The following is a 20,739-nucleotide window of genomic DNA, read 5'->3' as shown; positions in this document are numbered from 1 at the left end:
TGTTTATACACTCTGGATGTTAAAGAACTTTCATCTGGAGAAGGAATTGGCTTTCTTTGTCTCCCAGAGAGTGAAAATAAGAAAAATTTAAGGGTCGCTGCAGTCCAGATGCACTTTTAGTAGGTTATCCAATGAAATCCTCCTCCCACCTACCCCGTGGTTGTCTTTCACCCCAGGCATATGTAAGTACTCCATGCATGCAGTAGAAGAAAGGTGAATGAAATGAGTGACGGTCTCTTCTCTTTCTGTAACGTACAGCCTCACAGCTGTCCCCTTAAACAGTTTGTAATAAAGAAAATGTAAAACAGCACTTTCTGTTAAATACAGAATGTTAACAGGTGTTTGCCAGATCACAGTGGTAAGATAAGAATCCTCATCATTCTAAAATGACTGAGTTTAGCAGCCGACTATGTATAGAAATAGTTAAAGCCACTGCCTTCACAGGAGAGCGTGGGGACAGAGCCAGCAATAAAACCTCACAGCCTGGTGGTTAATGAAAGAATCTGGCAGCAGGAGCTGTTGCAGTGATCCACATAATGGTCGGGTCTGGAGCTAAAGTAGGGTAGTGGTCAAGGGGATTTTTTTAAAAATAGGAAGAAAGGCTAGGTTTTCGAGACTGAATGTGGGGCACGATGGGAGAGGACAAAGGCCTGGCTCACTGGTAGTGCCAGTGCCAGGGCACCTTGGTGAGCTGCCCAATAAGAAGTCATTAGAGCTCAGAGACAGACTGGGAGCCCTGGTGGAGCCCACTGCTGAGAAGCAGGGCTGCTGTTGTCTCTTGCTGGATCCCATTGTTGGGGTGCGTTCTCACAGACAGTTATTAGAAGACCGGAATGGGAGGGATACCTCTTGAGCCACGGTGGAAACAGTGAGCAAGCTGTCCACATGCTGTTTTGAAGGCAGGAAGGAAGCTACAGTCATGGGCGCTGTTCCCATGGCCCTGAACATGGCTGTTTCCTTTCTCTGGCATACTGTTAAGGTGCAGGTCCACAGAGTGCTTTTGCTTCTTCTCTAATGCCATGTCCCCTGCTCTGGGGATGACTAGTTGTGCTCTTTTCCTGTGTAGGGTCATCCTCATCCTTGAACACCACGCTGCCTTCAACTAGTGCCTGGTCATCCATTCGTGCCTCCAACTACAACGTTCCCCTCAGCAGTACAGCACAAAGCACTTCAGGTGGGCCTTGTCCTGAGTTTGCCAAGGCTCTGGCAGAGGAAGGGGCAGAACCTGGGGCCAGGGCCATTGTGTTTACCTCTCCTTTTGATTCAGAGTCTTCTTTTCAGGGAGCTGGGAGAGTTTATTTCTGAGCCTGGGAAGATATTTTTAACACCACTTGCTCCCTTTTAAAATTTACTGTATCCAGTAGTCATTTACTAAAATTATCAGGTTTCACTGACTAGCCACTCTCATCTGAGAGCTGTCTCAGATTAAATGTAATTTAGTTCGAAGCAGTAGTCCTCAACAATCTGTAGTGAAGGACCTTTTATTCTTTTAATGCCCAATCCTTTGCAGACTGGTAACTTTTGTAAAATACAGTAAACCTGAACTTCGAGTTGCTGGAGTACACACTTGGGAGTTACAGCAGCATCAGATTGCTGTTAAGAGTTTACAAACGCTCACTCTGAATTTCTGTATTTGTACTGTCACAGACCAGTAATAAACTGTGTTGTGACCAGTCTTCCCATCACACTTTTAGACGTGCTGACTTAAAGACATGCTCCTTATGAGCAGGTAGAAAAAATAATTGATGGTGACAGAAGTTATAAAATTTTCTATCCCCTTCTGCTCTCTCATTTTTTTGGTATTATTTCGGTTTAGTTTTCTGTGTTCCTGGCTGTGCACTGGACCCATAGGCAAGTTGCTTAACCTCTCTGAACCTCAGTAAAATGTGTGTGAGGGTTAGAGGTAGCGTACACCAAGCGCCCAGCAGCCCAGCGCTCAGCGTAGAGTAGCCCCCAGCGAATGTCTGCTGTGAAGACTCCCTGAGTTAGGGCTGCTTTTGTAGTCCTTTTTTCATGAATGAATAGCACAGTGCCAAAATCGAATGGCCTAATTGTTGGTCCTGAGCAGCTCATTATGGTTGTTAAGGTATGGAGTTCCCACTTGCTACTTTAGAGCAGCTCAAAGCAGTGTTCAGTGTAGTTGTATACGCTGGACTAAGGGTCTCACAGGTCTTAAAACTATTAATGAGACGGGCAGTCTGTTTTGAGGCAAGGGAGCAGTTTCCTTTTGGCTTTTTGTTTCTTCTGCAGTTTAGTTTGATTTGGGTTTTTTTTAAGTTTTTTTATTTGTTTGATTTGCTTTTAGTGGGGGAATGAGTGTTGTCATTATTTAAATTTTCTCTTTTCTGAAAGCATTTATCTCCCCTCTTTCCCACTTTTGTTTTTTTCCTTTGAGTAGCCAGAAATAGTGATTCCAAATTGACATGGTCTCCTGGTTCAGTTACAAACACCTCTCTGGCTCATGAGCTGTGGAAGGTCCCTTTGCCACCTAAAAACATCACTGCTCCGTCCCGCCCACCTCCGGGACTGACTGGTCAGAAGCCACCCTTGTCTACGTGGGATAATTCTCCCCTTCGTGTAGGTGGAGGATGGGGAAATTCTGACGCCAGGTATACCCCAGGTAAGACGACATGCATAAGGTGGTTTCATGTGGCTTATTTGCTGAACGCTAGTCAGTACCAACAGCCTAGTTTGACAGAGACCTAAACAGCAGCCCGTTGCGTTATCCTCTGTAAAGTAAGATTAGAACTTAACGTAAGATTCCTGGTTCATTGCTGTCTTCTGCAATTGCCATGCTTTGGAGAGTCTTAAATTTTATTTTAAATTTTGCCCAGCTTACTTACATGTCCCCAAAGACACGCACCTGTCGGTGATAAAGTTAATGGAATGGGGATCTCCTTTCTTTCAGAAGTTCCTCAAGGGCTCATCTTATTAGGTAGAGTAACCTCCTGCTCATGGCAGGCTTGTCATAATACCATGTCACATGGAGCAGAAGTGTCATCTGACAAGCCTTGGGAGGTGGGAGCAGCCCACCTGGGCCTTGAAGAATGGGGTCTGTTTGGGTGAGAGCTTGGCCTGTACTTCGGATGATCATGAGATTTATTGATTGAACAGGGACGTTTGAGAGTGAAAAGGGGTGCTGTTAATTAACTGTACAGGCCTAAGCCAGACTGTCCCAGCAAAACTGGGACAGATGGTTCCCTTACCTCTCTACTCCTTCCGTAAATGACTAGCACCGGATTTGTACTGGCATCACGTCCCCACCCGCCTCGCCCCAACATACACAACACACACAGCCACAAATACAACTCAGAGCTCGTCTACCAGTTCATCCATTCTACCCCGCCCCTCAAATGCACCAAACTTTCTCATCTCCAGGCTGAAAATTGTAGTAAACCCTCATTAATAATTTCTTATCTTTGGACAGGTGAGTGGCTGAAATAAAACTTGCAGTGTTTCCTTTGGGGGAAAGTTTTAATTATGTGAAAAAAGCACATGAGTCTGTTCTAAGCTACTGAATGCAAGTTAGTGTAATTGGTGTTGTGTGTAAGTGGTTCTTTCAGGCCACAGATGTGTTTTGGATGCCAGCTAAGTGCCTGGTGGCACCCTCACCCTCAGGCGGTTGGTGGAGTTGAATGGGCTCAGGAAGCCTGTAAGAGTCAGCCAGGCCAGCAGAGGGCGCAGCATGTGCCAGGCGCAGAGACCTGGGAAAGCACAAGGGTTTCCTGCTGGAGTTGGAGCTTGGCAAGGGGTGGTGTTCAGGGCGAGCTGAGTGGGCACGAGCTGTGTCACGCAGCCATCTTCCTAAGCCACCCGGAGTGTTTCTGAGGCACTGTTTTTTTTGTTTTTAAGTTCTTTTTTTTTTTTTTTTTTTTTTTAACACACACACACTGCATTTTATTTTTACAAGAGATAAGTAAACTGACAGCAAGCATTGTAAATGGATGACCACAACAAAAGCTACAATGACTGCAATTACCACACACGCACACTATGTCATAATGTTGACGTTCAGTCCAGGAATCCTCCACTGCAACAGCTCCTTTACTTTGCAGTGAAAATTGATTTGTATATTTTTTGCCTCTGAGTCCTTGTGGGATTTTTTTTTAATATTCAAACAGAAAGTCACAAAAATTATAATCATCCTCATCAGGTCTGAGGCACTTTTAAGTAGTTGTAGACAGAAGTGACTTGATCACGTCTTAAAGCTCTGCTGCTGGGAGGGAGAGACGATGCTGTAGGGCCAGGCAGGAGAGCCAGGTGTGGAGCCCCTGTGGTAGCCCAGACTGAAACGAGGAGTGTCTGGACGACTGCAAGCTCTTAAATCCCCTCGAACTTCACACCCTGTGGGACGTGCATGCAGTCATCAGTTGATAACCTGAGATCATTGTGAGCTGAGGCGATTCCCCAAAGGCTACCATTTGCGATAGTTCTAGCTTTATAAATGGGAAGACCCCAAAGGCATCTGGCCTTTGGTTCACTAGCCCACCATGTGATGAGCTGGCAGCCCTCTGAGCCCCCTCCACCCAGAGGCAGAGCCACGTGCCCCAGAAATTAACACCTGGTCCGAGCTGGAGTGAGCTGGCATCTTGGGCCCACAGAGAAAATACCTCATGTATACGCACAGGTAAGTAAGAAGGAAGAGAAGGACGCCACGAGCCCAGATGATCCTCCTGAATGTCTGCGGTTTGACTGGAGTATGTTTGTCCTGAACAGTCATTCAGGCCACAGTCTTGGAAAACTGACTTGTCCTTTTTCTTCCTTGTTTAGGTTCCAGCTGGGGTGAGAGCAGCTCAGGGAGAATAACAAATTGGCTTGTTCTGAAAAACCTTACACCTCAGGTAAGAACATCAGGTATCCTGGCTTATGTGGATATGCCAGGTAGCATGGAAGCAAAGGTTTGCATTCTGGTTTAAGTCTGAGATGGGGACCACCCAGGCCTTCCAAAGTGGTGCTGAGTAGATGTCAAGGCTGGGCAGAGAAAACAGCAGAGAATGGTCTTTAGATGCCTCAGGCAGGCTGGTGGTCTGACCCAGTGGTTTTCACACTGTAAAATGCACGGAAGCTGACCAAAAATAGAGAGTCCTAGGCCTCACCCCACAGACTCTCATTTAGTATATATCTGGGCTAGGGTCAGGGATCTGCATTTCTATAAGGGCATTCAGATGGATTTGATGCAGGTGGTCCTTGTACTGCACTTTGAGAAAACTTGTCTGCCCTTTTAGATTAGAACATTTTCTTAGTCCCTGGACTGCCCCCTCCTCTGGAGGCTGGGTGTTAAGAGCCCACCCCCCTCCTCCCCAGGGAGCAGTGCCTTGATGCATCCTGTCCTCAGGGCAGGGAAGAGAGAAGACATGAAGCCACAGCAGGGGCAGTGACTAACTAAGGAATTGGGGATCTGGGGAATGTCCAGGAGTCTAGAGGCCACAGAGGTATGGCTCTGGGACCAGTGGAGGTGGGGAGGGGGGCACTGTACCCTGTCACAGCAGTGAGTCCCAGTGAAGAGTGGCACCAGGAGTGAAGAACCTTGGGCAAGAGAGAAAGGACCAGAGTCCCAGCCTGGGACAACCTACCTGGACAGTCTTCATGGCGGTGCATCTAATTGGCAGTTCCTACGCTCTGTTTCCTAGATTGACGGCTCAACTCTGCGCACTCTGTGCATGCAGCATGGCCCACTGATCACATTCCACCTGAACCTCCCGCATGGAAATGCTTTGGTCCGTTACAGTTCAAAAGAAGAGGTAGTGAAGGCACAAAAGTCTCTGCACATGTAAGTTGGCCATTCTGCGCATGGCACCTGGAAAATGCCCTTGGGATTGCAAGTTTGGAATTCTCTCGTTAGGGCTCCCTTGTGTGTATGAAAGTGCAGCTGGTGACTCTGTGTGCCATCTCTGGGCCAGCACTTGGGGTCCTGCAGTGAGCGCTTCATAAAAGCTGCAGCCTCACTGTGTCTTGGGCTCCAGGGGCAGTACTCAGGAAGGGATGCATCACACCAGATCCAAATGGCCCTAGAAAATCCCTTAAATTGCTTGTTAGGAGACAAGAAGACATGATCTTGGTGCCACAACAGCACTGGGTGGCACGGCTGGGCCCGGAGAGCCCTGGGCGCTGTGCCCCCACCGTGTGCAGCCTCCGGGGCACACGCTGGCTCTAAGGGAGGGCACGCTGGGTCCTTGTGTGCCCCGCCCTCTCCCTCTCGCCCTCCACTGCTTTTGTAGCAGAGACAGTGTCACCGTGACTTTGACCCAGACCCCTCAGCTAGCCCGCTTGTGTCTCTCTCCTCCAGGTGTGTACTGGGGAACACTACTATTCTTGCTGAGCTTGCCAGTGAAGAGGAGATCAGTCGTTTCTTTGCACAAAGTCAGTCTCTGACCCCTTCTCCCAGCTGGCAGTCTCTCGGGTCCAGCCAGAGCCGGCTGGGCTCCCTCGACTGTTCCCACTCATTCTCCAGCCGGACCGATCTCAATCACTGGAATGGTGCTGGGCTGTCGGGAACTAACTGTGGAGACCTTCATGGCACTTCCCTCTGGGGGACCCCACATTATTCCACAAGCTTGTGGGGTCCTCCAAGCAGCAGCGACCCCCGGGGAATTAGCAGCCCGTCCCCCATTAACGCTTTTCTTTCTGTTGACCACCTGGGTGGGGGTGGAGAGTCCATGTAACAGTGTAGACTCGACTCAGAACTGCGACCTCAAGACGCGAAAGAAAGGAGCACTAAGTTGGGCTCGCCGCCTGCAGCCAGGGCCACCTGTGGGAACAGCTATTCTCTGCACATTTTCCACTTTGTTTTCCCTGAAACATATCAGTTTGAATACTTGAATCATGCAGGCCAATATTATAATGTGAAAAGGTATCTATCTATTTACACTCCCAAATAGCGCCATACATGCTACACCGTATAGAATGAGCTCACTTGTGTATATTCATCATGTTTAGCCTTTGGGTTCTTTTTTTTAATTTTCCCCTTTCTACCCCTCCCCCCCCATTCATTCTTTTTCTCTTCTTTCTTTCTTTTTGCAAAACCATTTTTTTGGGCTGATAATGTATGAGCTTTTAACTTTGCACTGAATGATGTTCTCTCCGTCTAATCGGCAATATGGGGGGGGCAGCTGTTCCAGTGTAAATGTTTACTCAAGGATGTTCTTAAAAGGTGTGCGCTCTCTACTATGCCTTGATGTTTGCCTACCTTATTGTGGTATCGTGGAGTTTAAAAGATCAAGTTATGATACTGACTTAGGACTATAAATGAAAGTATTGCACCAGTTTTTTCATGTTATAAAACTAAAGAATTTCGCTCTGCAGTTTGAAAAACTGTGGCCACAGCTGTGACTTGCAGCCCACCTGCCACCCAGGACGGGCCCTGCACTTTGAATAGGCTTTCCATTTTGTTTTGAAGGTTCCCACGTTGAACCTTCTTGTTTACAGATTTTTTTGTTTGTTTTTTGAGAAAAAAATGTTTACTCTTCCATCATTTAAAAAAAAAAATTAAAAGACAAAAAAAAAAATGGAGGATGATTTAAAAGATGCTTTCTATCTCTGGGAAAAAGGAGCAGCATTTGGCCATGTTCTTTTGTTTTTCTATTCCTGTCCTAAATCAAAGAGCATGGTTCTCAGGAAAACCAGTTCCCCAGTTTAAAAAAAAAAAAAAAAAAAAAAAAAAAAAAAAAAAAAACCTCTTAAAAAAACAAAACACTACATCCTTAAAATGCCCAAATTTAAAAAAAAAAAAAAAAAAAAAAACAACAAAAAAAAACCTCCTTGTAGTTTCTTATAGGAAAAAAAGAAAAACCCCAACTTTTAGCACTGATACTACATATTGCTCTGTTAAAGAATCTTCTCTGCCAAAAAGAAAAAAAAACAAAAAAACGCTTAAAGCTGGAGTTTGAGATTCTGCTTTCAGATGCTGTCTTTTTATTAGTGAGTGATGATGGTTTGCTAATAATCAGTAGGTAATAATTTTTTTGTAATCCCATCAAGTGGCTCTATATGTTTCTGCTCTCTTGTGACTGTGTTAATGTTTAACTGTTGTACCTTAAAGCCGAAATCAGTAACTATGCATACTGTAACCAAGGTATTGGGCTTACAGAATTGTTCGTTGTATAAAGAAAATTTTAAATGTTGTTGCAAACTAACGAGTTACACCATTTTTAAAATTTCTTTCTCTCCTTTCCCCTCTTTTGCCCACAAATGGTATTATAATGCTTGCTTAGTCAAAGAAGAGAGACTAAACAAGGGTAAAAATTTTAACAGTACAGAATTTGCCATCATTTCATTGCCTTGATTCTAACTGTTTGTGTCCTAAGATGCAAAAGAAGTCAGTGGCTTTTAACTGTTTACAAATAGAATGTGATTGTAAAATGTACAGTTTGGTTGTGTTTGAATTATGAAATTTCTTCAGATATAATAAACCATGACTTTTTGGCTGCTCAACATTAATTGTCTCTTTTTTGTGAATTTATTTGTACGCTCTTTTTTATAATGAAAGTTTCAAAGTTGCTATGTATGAGGGTTCTCATAGAGCAACTGGTAAAAATCTAAGCAAATATTTGAATATTTTATCCGAACTCGTACACAATTTCACCCTGAAATAATGTGAGAACAGTGGGAAACTGTCGCTTGCTCCTTCCAGCCCTCTGAGCATCTTTGGGATCTTGTCGCTCACAACTCTTCTGTGACTCATCTTCCCCACCATTTGTGCCCATCTCAAGCCTCAGCAAGAGACCATTTGGAACATGAAGCTTAATGACTTGACAGTGTTCTAGTGTTAAACTCTCATACCTCTGTTACACAACGAGAAATGCCACAGCCTGGACTGGCCTTTTTCTTCCCCCTTCACGGCCCTCCTCCCTCCTCACTGCAGGAGCTCCGGGGCAGAACCTGTGTACGTATTTCAGTGTATGACTTCAGATCATGCTCCAACTTGCCAGGTGTAAGCTAATGTTGGTGGACACCTTAATATAAGCAAATGTTGTTCAATGCATTCAATGTATATTGACTTCCATACTGGTTTTTCCAAAAACCAAAGGTAGCTTTGAAAAACCACGTCTGGAAATGTTTGGAACGTTAAGCTGATGGACCTTTTGGGGCTTTGAGTAGTATATAATTGACTTCATAACTGCGTTAATTGTATTGTTAAAGTGGGAGTTTTTTGCGCTTGTTATGTGAAAATAAAGTGTTTGATTTAAAAAATTAAAAAGTGGTTTGGTGTTTGCCTAGTCCTTAAAGACAACAGCTCTGGTCCCTAAGTGACTGTGTTACTCCTAAATCTTTCTTAATCTCTCCCAACTGCCCGTCCCTTGGTCCTTAGTCCAGGCCATTAGTTTGACCGTGACATTCCCCTGGCTCTGTGACCTCAAGTCACTAACAGCCTGTTAAGAGTTGATCTAAACATTGTAACACGTCCAGTCATGCATCTCCAAATATAGCTCGCAAGGGCCACACAGCTTCCGTGCCCCTGGATGTGTCTTAGCTCTAGACATCCTGAGCTGCTGTGCCTTGCAGCTGTGGCTCCACTCTCCTTCCCCTGTAGGCCTGCCCAACCCTGTCTTCCCCTCAAAGACAGTAATCACTGGGTTCAGCTTACCCGGGTCAAATTTAGGTGCGTCCTCCCGTTGGTGCTTGCTTCAAAACCATGGTCCCCTTTCCGATCATTGCTGTCGATGAATGAGCTGCAGCCAATGTATAATCTCTCGCTAGTCTTTGTAATCCACGTGGTCACACACACAGTAGTTGCTGAGTAGATATTGAAGGGATAACAGCTGTTGCCGGTTGACATGTGAGGACCAAAAATTGTGGTAGTGCCGTGCTGTCGAACTGTGAGTGTGGATGAACCAGGGAAGGTGGAGGTGAAGTTCTTGACAGGTAGGGTCTAAGTAGTGTTAAGGTAACGACTGAGCCGAAGGAGGAGATCGCTCAATCGAAAACGGGAGCCACAAGGAGGTTGCACTGAGCAAGCTGGCTTAGTGTTTGGCTGAGAGATAATTTGCATGCATTGGGACTGGACTGAATTTCCCTCTTCAAAACTTAGGAGATCTTTTCCAGTCGATCCTTTGATTTCACATGCGAGCGGCGGGGTCCCCAAACGAGAGCCAGAAACCACCCAGGTGAAACTTGAGAGCCCCTTACAGAGACCAGGGCTTTGGCCCTGCCTCTGAGTAGGTGTTTGCAGGGTCCTGGGGGGAGGGGATAACAGTAACAGTACGTTAAAGGCTTCTCTACATACCTAGTGTTTGTACGTGTTTTCTCATTTTCAGAGCACCCCAGCCTGGCCCTAGAACAGGAAACACAAAGTCCTAGTACAGTGTGGCTCAAATTGTCCCCCAACACACTCCCAAAGTTAAGGAGAGGATAGAAGATGTGGATCTCTCTGGGATCTGGGGGCAGAGTTTTGAACTCTTCACTTCAGGTTAAAGCTGCATATGAATGTTGCATTTGGCTCCGTGATACCCATTTTCACCTAGAAATAATGTTTCAGATAGCCAGTTAAATTGCTGTTCTTCAAAAAGTCTCTGCTGCTTCAGAAAGATGGGCCATGATAAAGCCCACGAACCCTACTTGAATTGAAGACGCAGGGCTGGAGAGCTCCAGCTCCGGATGACGAGTGGCAGAGATTGCTCTGGTAAAGGGGCATCAGAGTGACTTCCCAGTCCTGATGTTAACACGAGTTCACGTGCCCAACGCACAGTGAGGCCAAACAAATTGAAACGTCAGTTTGGAGCAGAGAAAGGTTTATTGCAAGGCCATGCAAGGAGACAAGGTGGCTCATGCCTTAAAAAGCCTCAAGCTCCAGGGGTTTCAGCAGAGCATTTTTAAAAGCCAGGTGAGGGAGCGGGGGTCCAAGGGTACCGATCAGCTCGTGTACAATTCTCTGATTGGCTGATGGTGAGGGAACAGGGCGGTGTCACAGAGGTTAACTTTATCAGTTCTTAGGCCCCAGGAGGCCTGGGGCTATGTGCTCATGGTCATCAAGTAGTTAACATCTTCCATTTGGTGGGGGGCAGTTTCACGTCTGCAGAACAACCCAGGAAATTTGCATCAAATACCATTATCTAGGTACTTCATGGAGGAGCTAAAGCAGAGTATCTGGGGGAAGGTCCCCATAGGGTCCTGCTAGGTTACACTGAGTCTCTGGGCCCTGTCTCAGCCCTCAGGGACCAGTGTGCCCCTGTCCTGGCCAGCCATTGACTCACTAGGTGGGGAAGCACCCCAACCTGCTGGTACAGCAGGGCTGGGCTTTGAATAGTGAGGGAAGCTGTATCCACAGTCCAGCAACTTCCAGAAGAGGACAGACTTGGATCCCAGGATCTAAACAGTCTGCAAGCCTGAATCCAATTCATGGACCCCATTACCATGTTACCGTTGTAGCCAAAATCTGGCCTCTGTACCCGGTACCGAATTGAGTCTCAGAGACAAAGTTTTGGGTGAAGTAGAAAAGAATAGCTTTATTGCTTTGCCAGGCAAAAGGGGCCACAGCGGGCTAGTGCCCTCAAAACTGTGTGTCCTGACCTGGAGGGGTCAGTGAGGAGATTTATAGTAATGGTTCCAAGAGGGTGTGGTCAGCTTGTGGACATTCTTCTGATTGGTTGATGGTGAGGCAATTGGGAGTCAGCATCATCAACCTTCTGATCCATCCAGTCTGGGGTCTGTGCTTGTGAGCAGCACACAGTTAACTTCTCCCACCTGGTGGGTGTTTCAGTATCTGCAACACAGCTCAAAAACATTGTTACGTGTATCCTTTGAGGGGGAACCAGGACCCTGCCCCAAGGCTGCACAATTGTTTCTAGGCTGCTCCTCCCTTGTCTCTGCATCCCCTCCCTTCCCTGATTAGCAACTCTTTGAACCTGCCCTTTGGAACTCAGGGAAGGGCCTGGAGGCTGAATGAAGCCTTTTTCCTGCAAACAAGAAATGGGGGACCCAGAAAGGCTTTTGTGCCCAGGAGTCCCACAGGGTCCTGCTCAGTTTCACCATATCACTGAACCACCTGGGTTTTCGCTGATTTCATAGTTTTAGAAATCAACCCCCTGGGGCTTCCCTGGTGGTGCAGTGGTTAAGAATCCGCCTGCCAATGCAGGGGACACGGGTTCGATCCCTGATCCAGGAAGATCCCACATACCACCGAACAACAAACCCCGTGCGCCACAACTACTGGGCCTGTGCTCTAGAGCCCATGAGCCACAACTACTGAGCTCGTGTGCTGCATCGACTGAGCCCATGCTCCACAATAAGAGAAGCCACTGTAATGAGAAGCCCGCACACTGCGACAAAGACCCAACACAAAAATAAATAAATAAATTTATTTTTAAAAAAATAATAAAAAATAAAGACCATCTTAGTTACATAAGTAGCTGTTCAGGTGATGGGCAGAAGTGGGATTTCCTGAGTGCCTAAGGCCCAGGGAACATGGCAGAGGGAAAGCTCTTCCCATGGGCCCACCCATGCCCTTGAGAGTAGGTACCATTTGGACTTCCCTGGTGGTCCAGTGATTAAGACTCCATCCGTGCTTCCACTGCAGGGGGCATGGGTTCCATCCCTCGCTGGAGAATTAAGATCCAGCATGCCGTGTGGCCAAAAAAAAAAAAAGAGAGGGGGAGAGTATGTAAAATAACCTTTATCGGTTAAGGGCATGGCTTTTGGAATTAGACCACTCTGGGTTGAAATTCTCATCAGACCACCTACTAGCTCAGTCCCTGACCCCCAACATCCAAAATCCATCTGCTTTTCCTCCAAAAGAGAACCTTAATCTGACCATCTCTCCATCCTCAGCCCCACGACCTCAGCCCGGACATCTGCTGGAGCCACTTCTCTCGTCTCCCAGCTTCTGCTCCTGCCCCACAGTCCACCCTCCTCACAACAGCTAGGGCGAGCTTTGCTTTTTACCCTTTTAAAAACCAACATAAATTTTTGCCTTCTCTTGGTGGTGCAGTGGTTAAGAATCCATTTGCCAATGCAGGGGACACAGGTTCGATCCCTGGTCCGGGAAGATCCCACATGCTGTGGAGCAACTAAGCCCGTGTACCACAACTACTGAGCCTGCGCTCTAGAGCCCACCAGCCACAGCTACTGAGCCTGCGTGCTACAACTGCTGAAGCCTGTGCGCCTAGAGCCCGTGGTCCGCAACAAGAGAAGCTACTGCAATGAGAAGCCCACACACCACAACGAAGAGTAGCCCCCTCTCACCACAACTAGAGAAAGCCCGTGTGCAGCAATGAAGACCCAACGCAGCCAAAAATAAAATATAAATAAATAAATTTATAAAAAACCAAATTGTGGTATATCCATACAAGAGAACTGTCATGGAAAAGAATGTATATATAATGTATATATATGTATGACTGAATCACTTAGCTGTACAGCAGAAATTAACATTGTAAATCAACTATACTTCAATTAAAATGTTTTAATTAAAAAAATTAAAAAATCAATCGATCAATCAATACAATGGAACTATAACTATAGATAAACCCAACAACATGGATGAATCTCAAAATAATGATGCTAGTGAGAAACTCCAAACAAAAAAGAGTGCATGCTACATAATGCCATTTATATAAAATTCTAGAACATGCAAGTTAATCTATAGAGACAAAAAACAGATCATTGACTGTCTGGGGATGGGGTGGGTGCTAGGAAACTTCAGGGGATGTTGGATATTTTCTTGTGTCAATGGTTTCATAGGTGCATGCATATGTCAAAACCTATTGGTTGTCTTTGACATAAACCGTAGCAATATTTTTTTGGATCTGTCTCCTAAGGCAAAGGAAATAAAAGCAAAAACAAACAAATGGGACCTAATTAAACTTAAAAGCTTTTGCATTGCAAAGGAAAGCATCGACAAAATGAAAAGACAACCATATTTGCAAATGATATGACTGACAAAGGGTAAATATCCAAAATATATAAGCAGCTCATACAACTTAACATCAGAAAAACAAACAACCTAATTAAAAAATGGGCATAAGTCCTGAATAGACATTTTTCCAAAGAAGCCATACAGATGGCCAACAGGCACATGAAAAATGATCAACATCGCCAATCATGAGAGAAATGCAAATCAAAATCACAATGAGATGTCACCTCACATCTCTCAGAATGGCTATCATCAAAAAGTTATTTGTGGGTTTCCCTGGTGGCGCAGTGGTTGAGAGTCCACCTGCAGATGCAGGGGACACGGGTTCGTGCCCGGTCCGGGAGGATCCCACATGCCGTGGAGCGGCTGGGCCCGTGAGCCATGGCCACTGAGCCTGCGCGTCCAGAGCCTGTGCTCTGCAATGGGAGAGGCCACAACAGTGAGAGGCCCGTGTACCGCAAAAAAAAGAAAAGTTATTTGTAAATAACAAATGTTGGCGAGGTTGTGGAGAAAAGGGAACCCTTGTACACTGTTGGAGGGAACGTAACTTAGTGCAGCCACTGTGGAAGACAGTATGGAGGTTTCTCAAAAAACTAAGAACAGAGCTACCACGTGACCTAGCAATTCCATTCCTGGGTATATACCCAAAGAAAACAGAAACACTAATTTGAAAAGATACGTGCACCTCCATGTTCATAGCAGCATTACTTATTTTGACGAAAATTCAATTAACAATCAAGTTAAGGAGAAAAAAATTTTATTTGAGCCAAATTGAGGATTATAACCCAGGAAACAGACTCTTAGAAAGAGCTAACTTGCCTGTTAGAAGCCAAACGCAGTCGTACACATTTTCGAGACTAAGGACCATACATCAAAATGACATACTGATCATTTTACATAAAGTTCACCAAGGATACATAGTCCAAGTAAGCATGTACAAGGCGAGAAGCAGGTCATCATGACCCCCTGCAGAGTTGGGACAGAACACTATTGTTTTAAGAATTTACATTGCTAGTGTCAGAAGAAAGAAAAAAATTGATTTTTATGGTTGAGCAGGCACTCCCATCTTTGAGGAGCTCTGGTTAATGTGTAACACAGATGCACACTGCATCTTAGGGAGGGAGGGAGGGAAGAGGCCCAAGCAAACACAGAGAATGCTTTGTTTAATTTTTCTTGTCTTGCTTAAAATACAAATTTTATTTCGTCCCTTACGCTAGCCAAGATATGGAAGCAACCTAAGTGTCCGCCAACAGATGAATGGATAAAGAAGATGTGGGATATATATATTGATACAGTAAAATACTACTCAGCCATAAGGAAGAATAAGATGCTGCCATTTGTAAAAAATGGGTGGATGAACTTGAGGGGTATTGTGCTTAGTGAAATAAGTCAGACAGGGAAAGACAGATACCACATGGTATCACTTACCTGTGGAGTATAAAAAAATAAAACTAGTGAATATAACAAAAAAGAAACAGACTCACAGATACAGAGGACAAACTAGTGGTTACCAGTGGGGAGAAAGAAGGGGCAAGGTAGAGGTAAGAGATTAAGAGGTGCAAACTGCTATGTATAAAATATATAAGCTACAAGGATATATTGTACGTCTCAGGGAATATAGTCAATATTTTATAATAATTGTAAATGGAGTGTAACCTTTAAAATTGTGAATCACTGTGTTGTACACCTGAAACATATAATATTTACATCAACTATACTTAAGTTTAAAAATACTCATCCATTGGACTTAAAAAAAAAAAAGTATTTATTTATTTATTTTGGCTGCGCCAGGTCTCTTAGTTGCGGCGTGCGAGATCTGGTTCCCGACCAGGAATCGACCCCAAGCCCCATCTAGCCATTCTTTTCGGACTCCTTTTGTCAGTCTTGTACTGGCGTGTCAGTCCTCTTGCATACAGCCCTTTGCTTGCATGACCACTGCAGCGGTTCTTGTGGGGAGTAGCCTTGAAGGCACCCAGTCAGCCCTGGTGAGAGCATAATCCTCATTTGCTCTGGGTTTACTAACCCTTGGTGGGTTTGGGGTTGCAAGGTCTTTTAGCCCTGGACCCACTTGCCTGTAAGTGAAGAAGACAGCCACCAGGGGGCATACCGTGATTTCCCTTTTTCTAGAAGAAGGTATGAGAAGTAAGGTTTTCTGAGATTAGCAGGCTTTCCCACTAGAAACTTCTTAAATCTTAAAAAAAACAACAAAACAAAACCAAATCAAAAACAGCCAAACAAATACTCTGAAAACCTTTTGTAAAGGTCCGTCTTCCATGGACCAGCAATCCCACGCCTAGGATCTGACCTAGAGAGATTCCAGTCTAGGAAAGGACGTTGACAACAATTGTCCCAGCAACCTTGCTTGTAATAGGAAACTGCGGACAGTGGAAGCGCCCTTCATTAAGGATATCAGATCTGTCCTAAAACTTTAAAGTGCTTGGACTCGCCTGGAGATTTTGTTCGAAGGCAGAGTCAGAGGGCTTCCCTGGTGGCGCAGTGGTTGAGAGTCCGCCTGCCGATGCAGGGGACACGGGTTCGTGCTCCGGTCCGGGAGGATCCCACATGCCGCGGAGCGACTGGGCCCGTGAGCCATGGCCACTGAGCCTGCGCGTCCCGAGCCTGTGCTCCGCAACGGGAGAGGCCACGACAGTGAGAGGCCCGCGTACCCCAAAAAAAAAAAAAAAAAAGGCAGAGTCAGAGTCCCGAGGTCTGAGGTGTAGCCAGGTGATGCTGATGCTGGTCGGAGGACCACATATTCAGGTATTGGCTCACCCGCTGGACCAGAGACCCCAAAGAGCAGTGGCTTCACTAACAGGACCATGTTGCTGTGGCTTCTCTGTCACTGAGCAGTCTGGCTGCCAGGAGTCAGGGCTGGTACTCCAGGTTCCCTCCATGCTTGCAGTGTTTCTCTCATCTGCATGGCCTGAGATATCTCCTTCCCTTGGCCACATCCCAGCCAGCAAGAAGAGATACAGTGGCATGGAGATTACATGCCCCTTCTCTTTAAGGGCAGGACCCCCATGTCGATGCCTCAATTATGCTCACCTCCCACGAGGCAGAACTTAATCACGCCGAGCTGGGGGACTGTGACTTGTAGTCTTTATTTGGAATGTCATGTCCCCATAGACAATGTGAGTGTTCTGTTATTAGTGAAAAAGTGGAAACTCGATATTGGGTGACATCAGCAGTATTTGCTCCAAGAAAGGACTGGTTAAATAAACTATAGTTTATCCAGAAGCTGGAATATTCAGCCACTAAGACAATGAGATAGATATGGATAAGCCACTATGGGAAGGCATCTCTGACATAGTTAAGTGAAAAAAAGTACAGTTACAGAAAACCCTATTAGGATTATCTCATTTTTATTGGGGCGAAAATAAAGTTGATGGGTCACACATGCATTCTATGTCTACATCGCTTAGTTTTAGAAAGAGTCTGGAATGGTTCACAGGAGAATATGGCTCCTCAGGGGATTATGTGATAGAAAGGAGTTACAGAAAGGTGACATAGGACTGTCTGCATTCTTGGGCACATCTACCCTCTCACGGAAGGGATTTGGGGCATTCAATTTCTGTGAGGGAAAGGATATAGCCACATGTCTGTGGGAGAGCCCGTCATAAACAATGCCCCAGCCAAGCACTTTTCACTCAATCCTCATAATGAACCAATGAGCAAAGGGGGTGGATGTGCATTGGTTTTGTCTGTTCAGCACACCTTTCCCCTTCTTCTAGAAATACCAACCTTGATTTTCTTTGGCAACAGCTCAAGGACGGCAGGGAAAAATATCTTGTGTTCCGTGGCTCAGGTGATTGGTTCAAGAATAGGCATGTGATCCAGTGTGGACCAATAAGAGTCAGGCCAAGGACCATTAGGACTGTTGTCAAATCTGTTGGGGAATCTTCATTTCCTACTGGACTTGAACCTGAGTGGATGTTAGCTGGAGCCTCTCAAGACCATGGTGGAGAAGAAGGCTGCTTGAGAGCAAAGACAAGACCAGAAATCACAGCCGCTGAAATCAGGGCCCGATGACATGATGTGAGACACTGGATCCTACCAGACCTGAAGCTTGGGATATTCCAGTTGTATGAACCAACATTTTTGCATAAGCTAGTTTGAGTTGGGTTTCTGTAGCTCACACTCAAGAGGGTGTTTAAAGATACCACTTCCCATGGCCTTCAGGAAAAAAAAATTTTTTTTTAACCTTTGTTTAGAAGAGCAGACAGTTAGACCCAGGAAAGCCTTTCTCCTGGAAAATCTACTAAACTTATGCCAAAATAAATAAATAAATAAACAAGTAAGTAAAAGGTAGAATTTCACACCCAAGGTCCCAGGAACCGAGGAGAGGAGAATAATCCCAACAGGGTGTGTCATAGGAATTTATCCTACAGACAGTGGGAAGCCTTGTGAGTCAGGGTTCCGGCATGAAAGAGATATCAGAGTCTAAAGAATTTAACCAAAGATATCGTATTAAAGGGACTGTTTATTGAGATTTAGGCGGGGTTAGGGGTACCAGCAAGGGTTGGTATAGTGGTATAGTCACTGTGGGGAACAGTTATTCCTAGACTGGAAAGAAGGAGGGAATAATGTTACACAGCTTCTGCGGAGCAGTGGCCATGGAAGAACGAAGCCACTGCCAGGACCGCAGGGATGCAGCAAGGGATCAGGGGTAGTGTGGCCCAGGGGAAGGGACAAATTACCCCGGCCACTCTTCTCTACCCTCTGATCTCCTGCTGGTGCCTCCCATTGGCCAAATCTAACTGGAGGCCAGAAAGCAAAGGAGGCCAGGAGATACAGCTCGTTGAAGTCAGCCTTCTGGGACACAGAGCACAGCGGGAAGCATAGAAAAGGAATCCTGGCTGGACGATGTGGTTGAACAGTGGAGATTAACCATCTCCTTCTGGAAGTTTGTAGAGGAAGAACTGGAAAGAGATCCTCACTGCTTCCCTTTTATGTTGCATTGGTCTGTGTTTCTCCATAAGAACCCATTTACAGAAGACTTATACTTTTTATTTTGTTTTATTCTACTTTTAAGACACTCTTTTTTTTCAATCTGAGTTCTCTTTGTTTTTTTTTAATTAAAGTATAGTTGATTTAAAATGCTGTGTTAGTTTCAAGTATACAGCAAAGTGATTCAGTTATATATATATACACATACTTTTTCGTATTCTTTTCCATTATGGTTTATCACAGGATATTGAATATGGTTTCCTGTGCTATACACTAGGACCTTGTTGTTTATCTATTTTATATATAGTAGTGTATATCTGTTAATCCCAAACTCCTAATTTATCCCTCCCCCACTTTCCCCTTGGGTAACCGTAAGGTTTTTTTTATATCTGTGAGTCTGTTTCTGTTTTATATATAGATTCATCTGTACCATATTTTAGATTCCACATATAAGTGATATGATATTTAAGACTCATACTTTTTAAAAAGAACTTTGTTGAAGTATAAATGGCTTAAGATAAAGGACACATATTTAAATGTACAATGGGAAGAGTTTTGACAAAGGTGTAACTGATAAAACAATTACAACAATCCAGCTAATAAACAGACCCATCACCTCCAAAATTTGCTTGTCCCCCTTTGTAGTATCCCTCTGTCCTGCCATCCCCACCCCCAGGCAAATGTTAATCTATTGTCACAACAGATTCATTTACATTTTCTAGAACCTTGTGTAAACCGAATCATTCAGTATGTACTCTTTTTTTGTCTGGCTTCTTCCCCTCAGCATACTATTTTGAGATTTTAAGTATGAAAGCATGTAACAGAGAAGTCTCTAGAGATTGCTTTGGTCACAATCCTGTCCTGTTTGTTGCCTTTCTCAATGGATCTGATAAAGATATAGAAGGATTATATTTACATTAAAAGCCTCAAAATAACCATACTGATGTTCATGGCTTGTTAGCCAGAATGGAGGGCCTTTTTTTTTTTTGGCTGCACCAAGCAGCTTGTGGGATCTTTGTTCCCCAAGCAGGGATAGAACTTGCAGTGGAAGGGCAGAGTTCAAACCACTGGACCACCAGGGAAGTCCCCTGAAGGGTTTCTGAGAATGGCTTATCTTTCTTACCAGAGAGTTGCTTTGGATTACATTTCTTTCCACTCACATTTCCCCAACCAGAGGGTGGTACTATCTTCTGAGAGGGAAAGTTGGGGATGAAAATCTTTCCTGTTAATGCCCTAAACTCTGGGGACACTAACTCACTGAGTGGTGCTGTAGGTCAGGGGGCAGCAAAAGTTTTCTGTAAAGAGCCAGATGGTAAATATTTTAGGCTTTACAGCCCATATGGTCTCTGTCACAAATACTCTACCACTGTAGCACAAAAGCCGTCAGAAACAATATGCAAATAAATGGGCATGACTGTGTTCCCATAAAACTTTATTTACAAAAGCAAGCAGGGGGCCATATTTGGTGGGTGGAACTGAGCAGGACCCTGTGGGGCTCCCGGGTACAAATCCTTTCTGTGTGTTCCGTTTCTTGTTTGTAGGAAATAGGCTTCATTTAGCCTCCATGACCTTCCCTGAGTTCCAAAGGGCAGAGAGAAAGGGCAAAACTTGCTAATCAGGGAAGGGAAATAATGCAGAAACAAAGGAGGGAGCAGTCGAGAAACAATAGTGCAGCCGTGGGGCAGGGTCCTGGTTCCTCAGCAAGGAACATACATAACAATATCTTTGAGTTCTTCTGCAGAACTAAGGCCCCCACCGTGGTGGAGGATGGCAATTTTAGGCTGAGAGCAAGATCTCTGGAGCACCTCCCTGTTACCTCACCACCAACCAATCAGAAGAAAGTCACACACCCTGCAGCCCTCACCCCAAATTTTGCCTATAAAAACTTTACCCCAAAACCACTGGGGAGGACTTATCTGGCAGTCCAGCAGTTAAGACTCTGTGCT

At 45.1% G+C, this 20,739-nt stretch overlaps 1 protein-coding gene across 4 annotated transcripts in view; it reads left to right on the top strand.

Annotated features, from left to right (window-relative positions):
• TNRC6A (trinucleotide repeat containing adaptor 6A) overlaps positions 1 to 7,505 on the top strand; it is a 95,993-nt gene extending 88,488 nt beyond the window's left edge. For 3 of the 4 annotated variants that reach the window (XM_024744621.1, XM_024744624.1, XM_024744622.1), the window contains 5 exons: positions 1,067 to 1,174; positions 2,399 to 2,620; positions 4,771 to 4,841; positions 5,631 to 5,770; positions 6,287 to 7,505. In XM_024744621.1, the coding sequence (XP_024600389.1) occupies positions 1,067 to 1,174; positions 2,399 to 2,620; positions 4,771 to 4,841; positions 5,631 to 5,770; positions 6,287 to 6,662 (917 nt within the window). In that variant the 3' untranslated portion in view covers positions 6,663 to 7,505. Of the gene's footprint in view, positions 1 to 1,066; positions 1,175 to 2,398; positions 2,621 to 4,770; positions 4,842 to 5,304; positions 5,433 to 5,630; positions 5,771 to 6,286 lie in introns of those variants that run through there. The other variant, XR_003003216.1, reaches the window with a different exon arrangement.
• The last annotated feature ends 13,234 nt before the right edge of the window (positions 7,506 to 20,739 follow it).

Source organism: Neophocaena asiaeorientalis, unplaced genomic scaffold (genome assembly GCF_003031525.2).
Source record: "Neophocaena asiaeorientalis asiaeorientalis breed wild unplaced genomic scaffold, Neophocaena_asiaeorientalis_V1.1 scaffold91, whole genome shotgun sequence".
NCBI classification, from domain to species: domain Eukaryota; kingdom Metazoa; phylum Chordata; class Mammalia; order Artiodactyla; family Phocoenidae; genus Neophocaena; species Neophocaena asiaeorientalis.
This window is presented reverse-complemented; position numbering and strand designations above follow the sequence as displayed.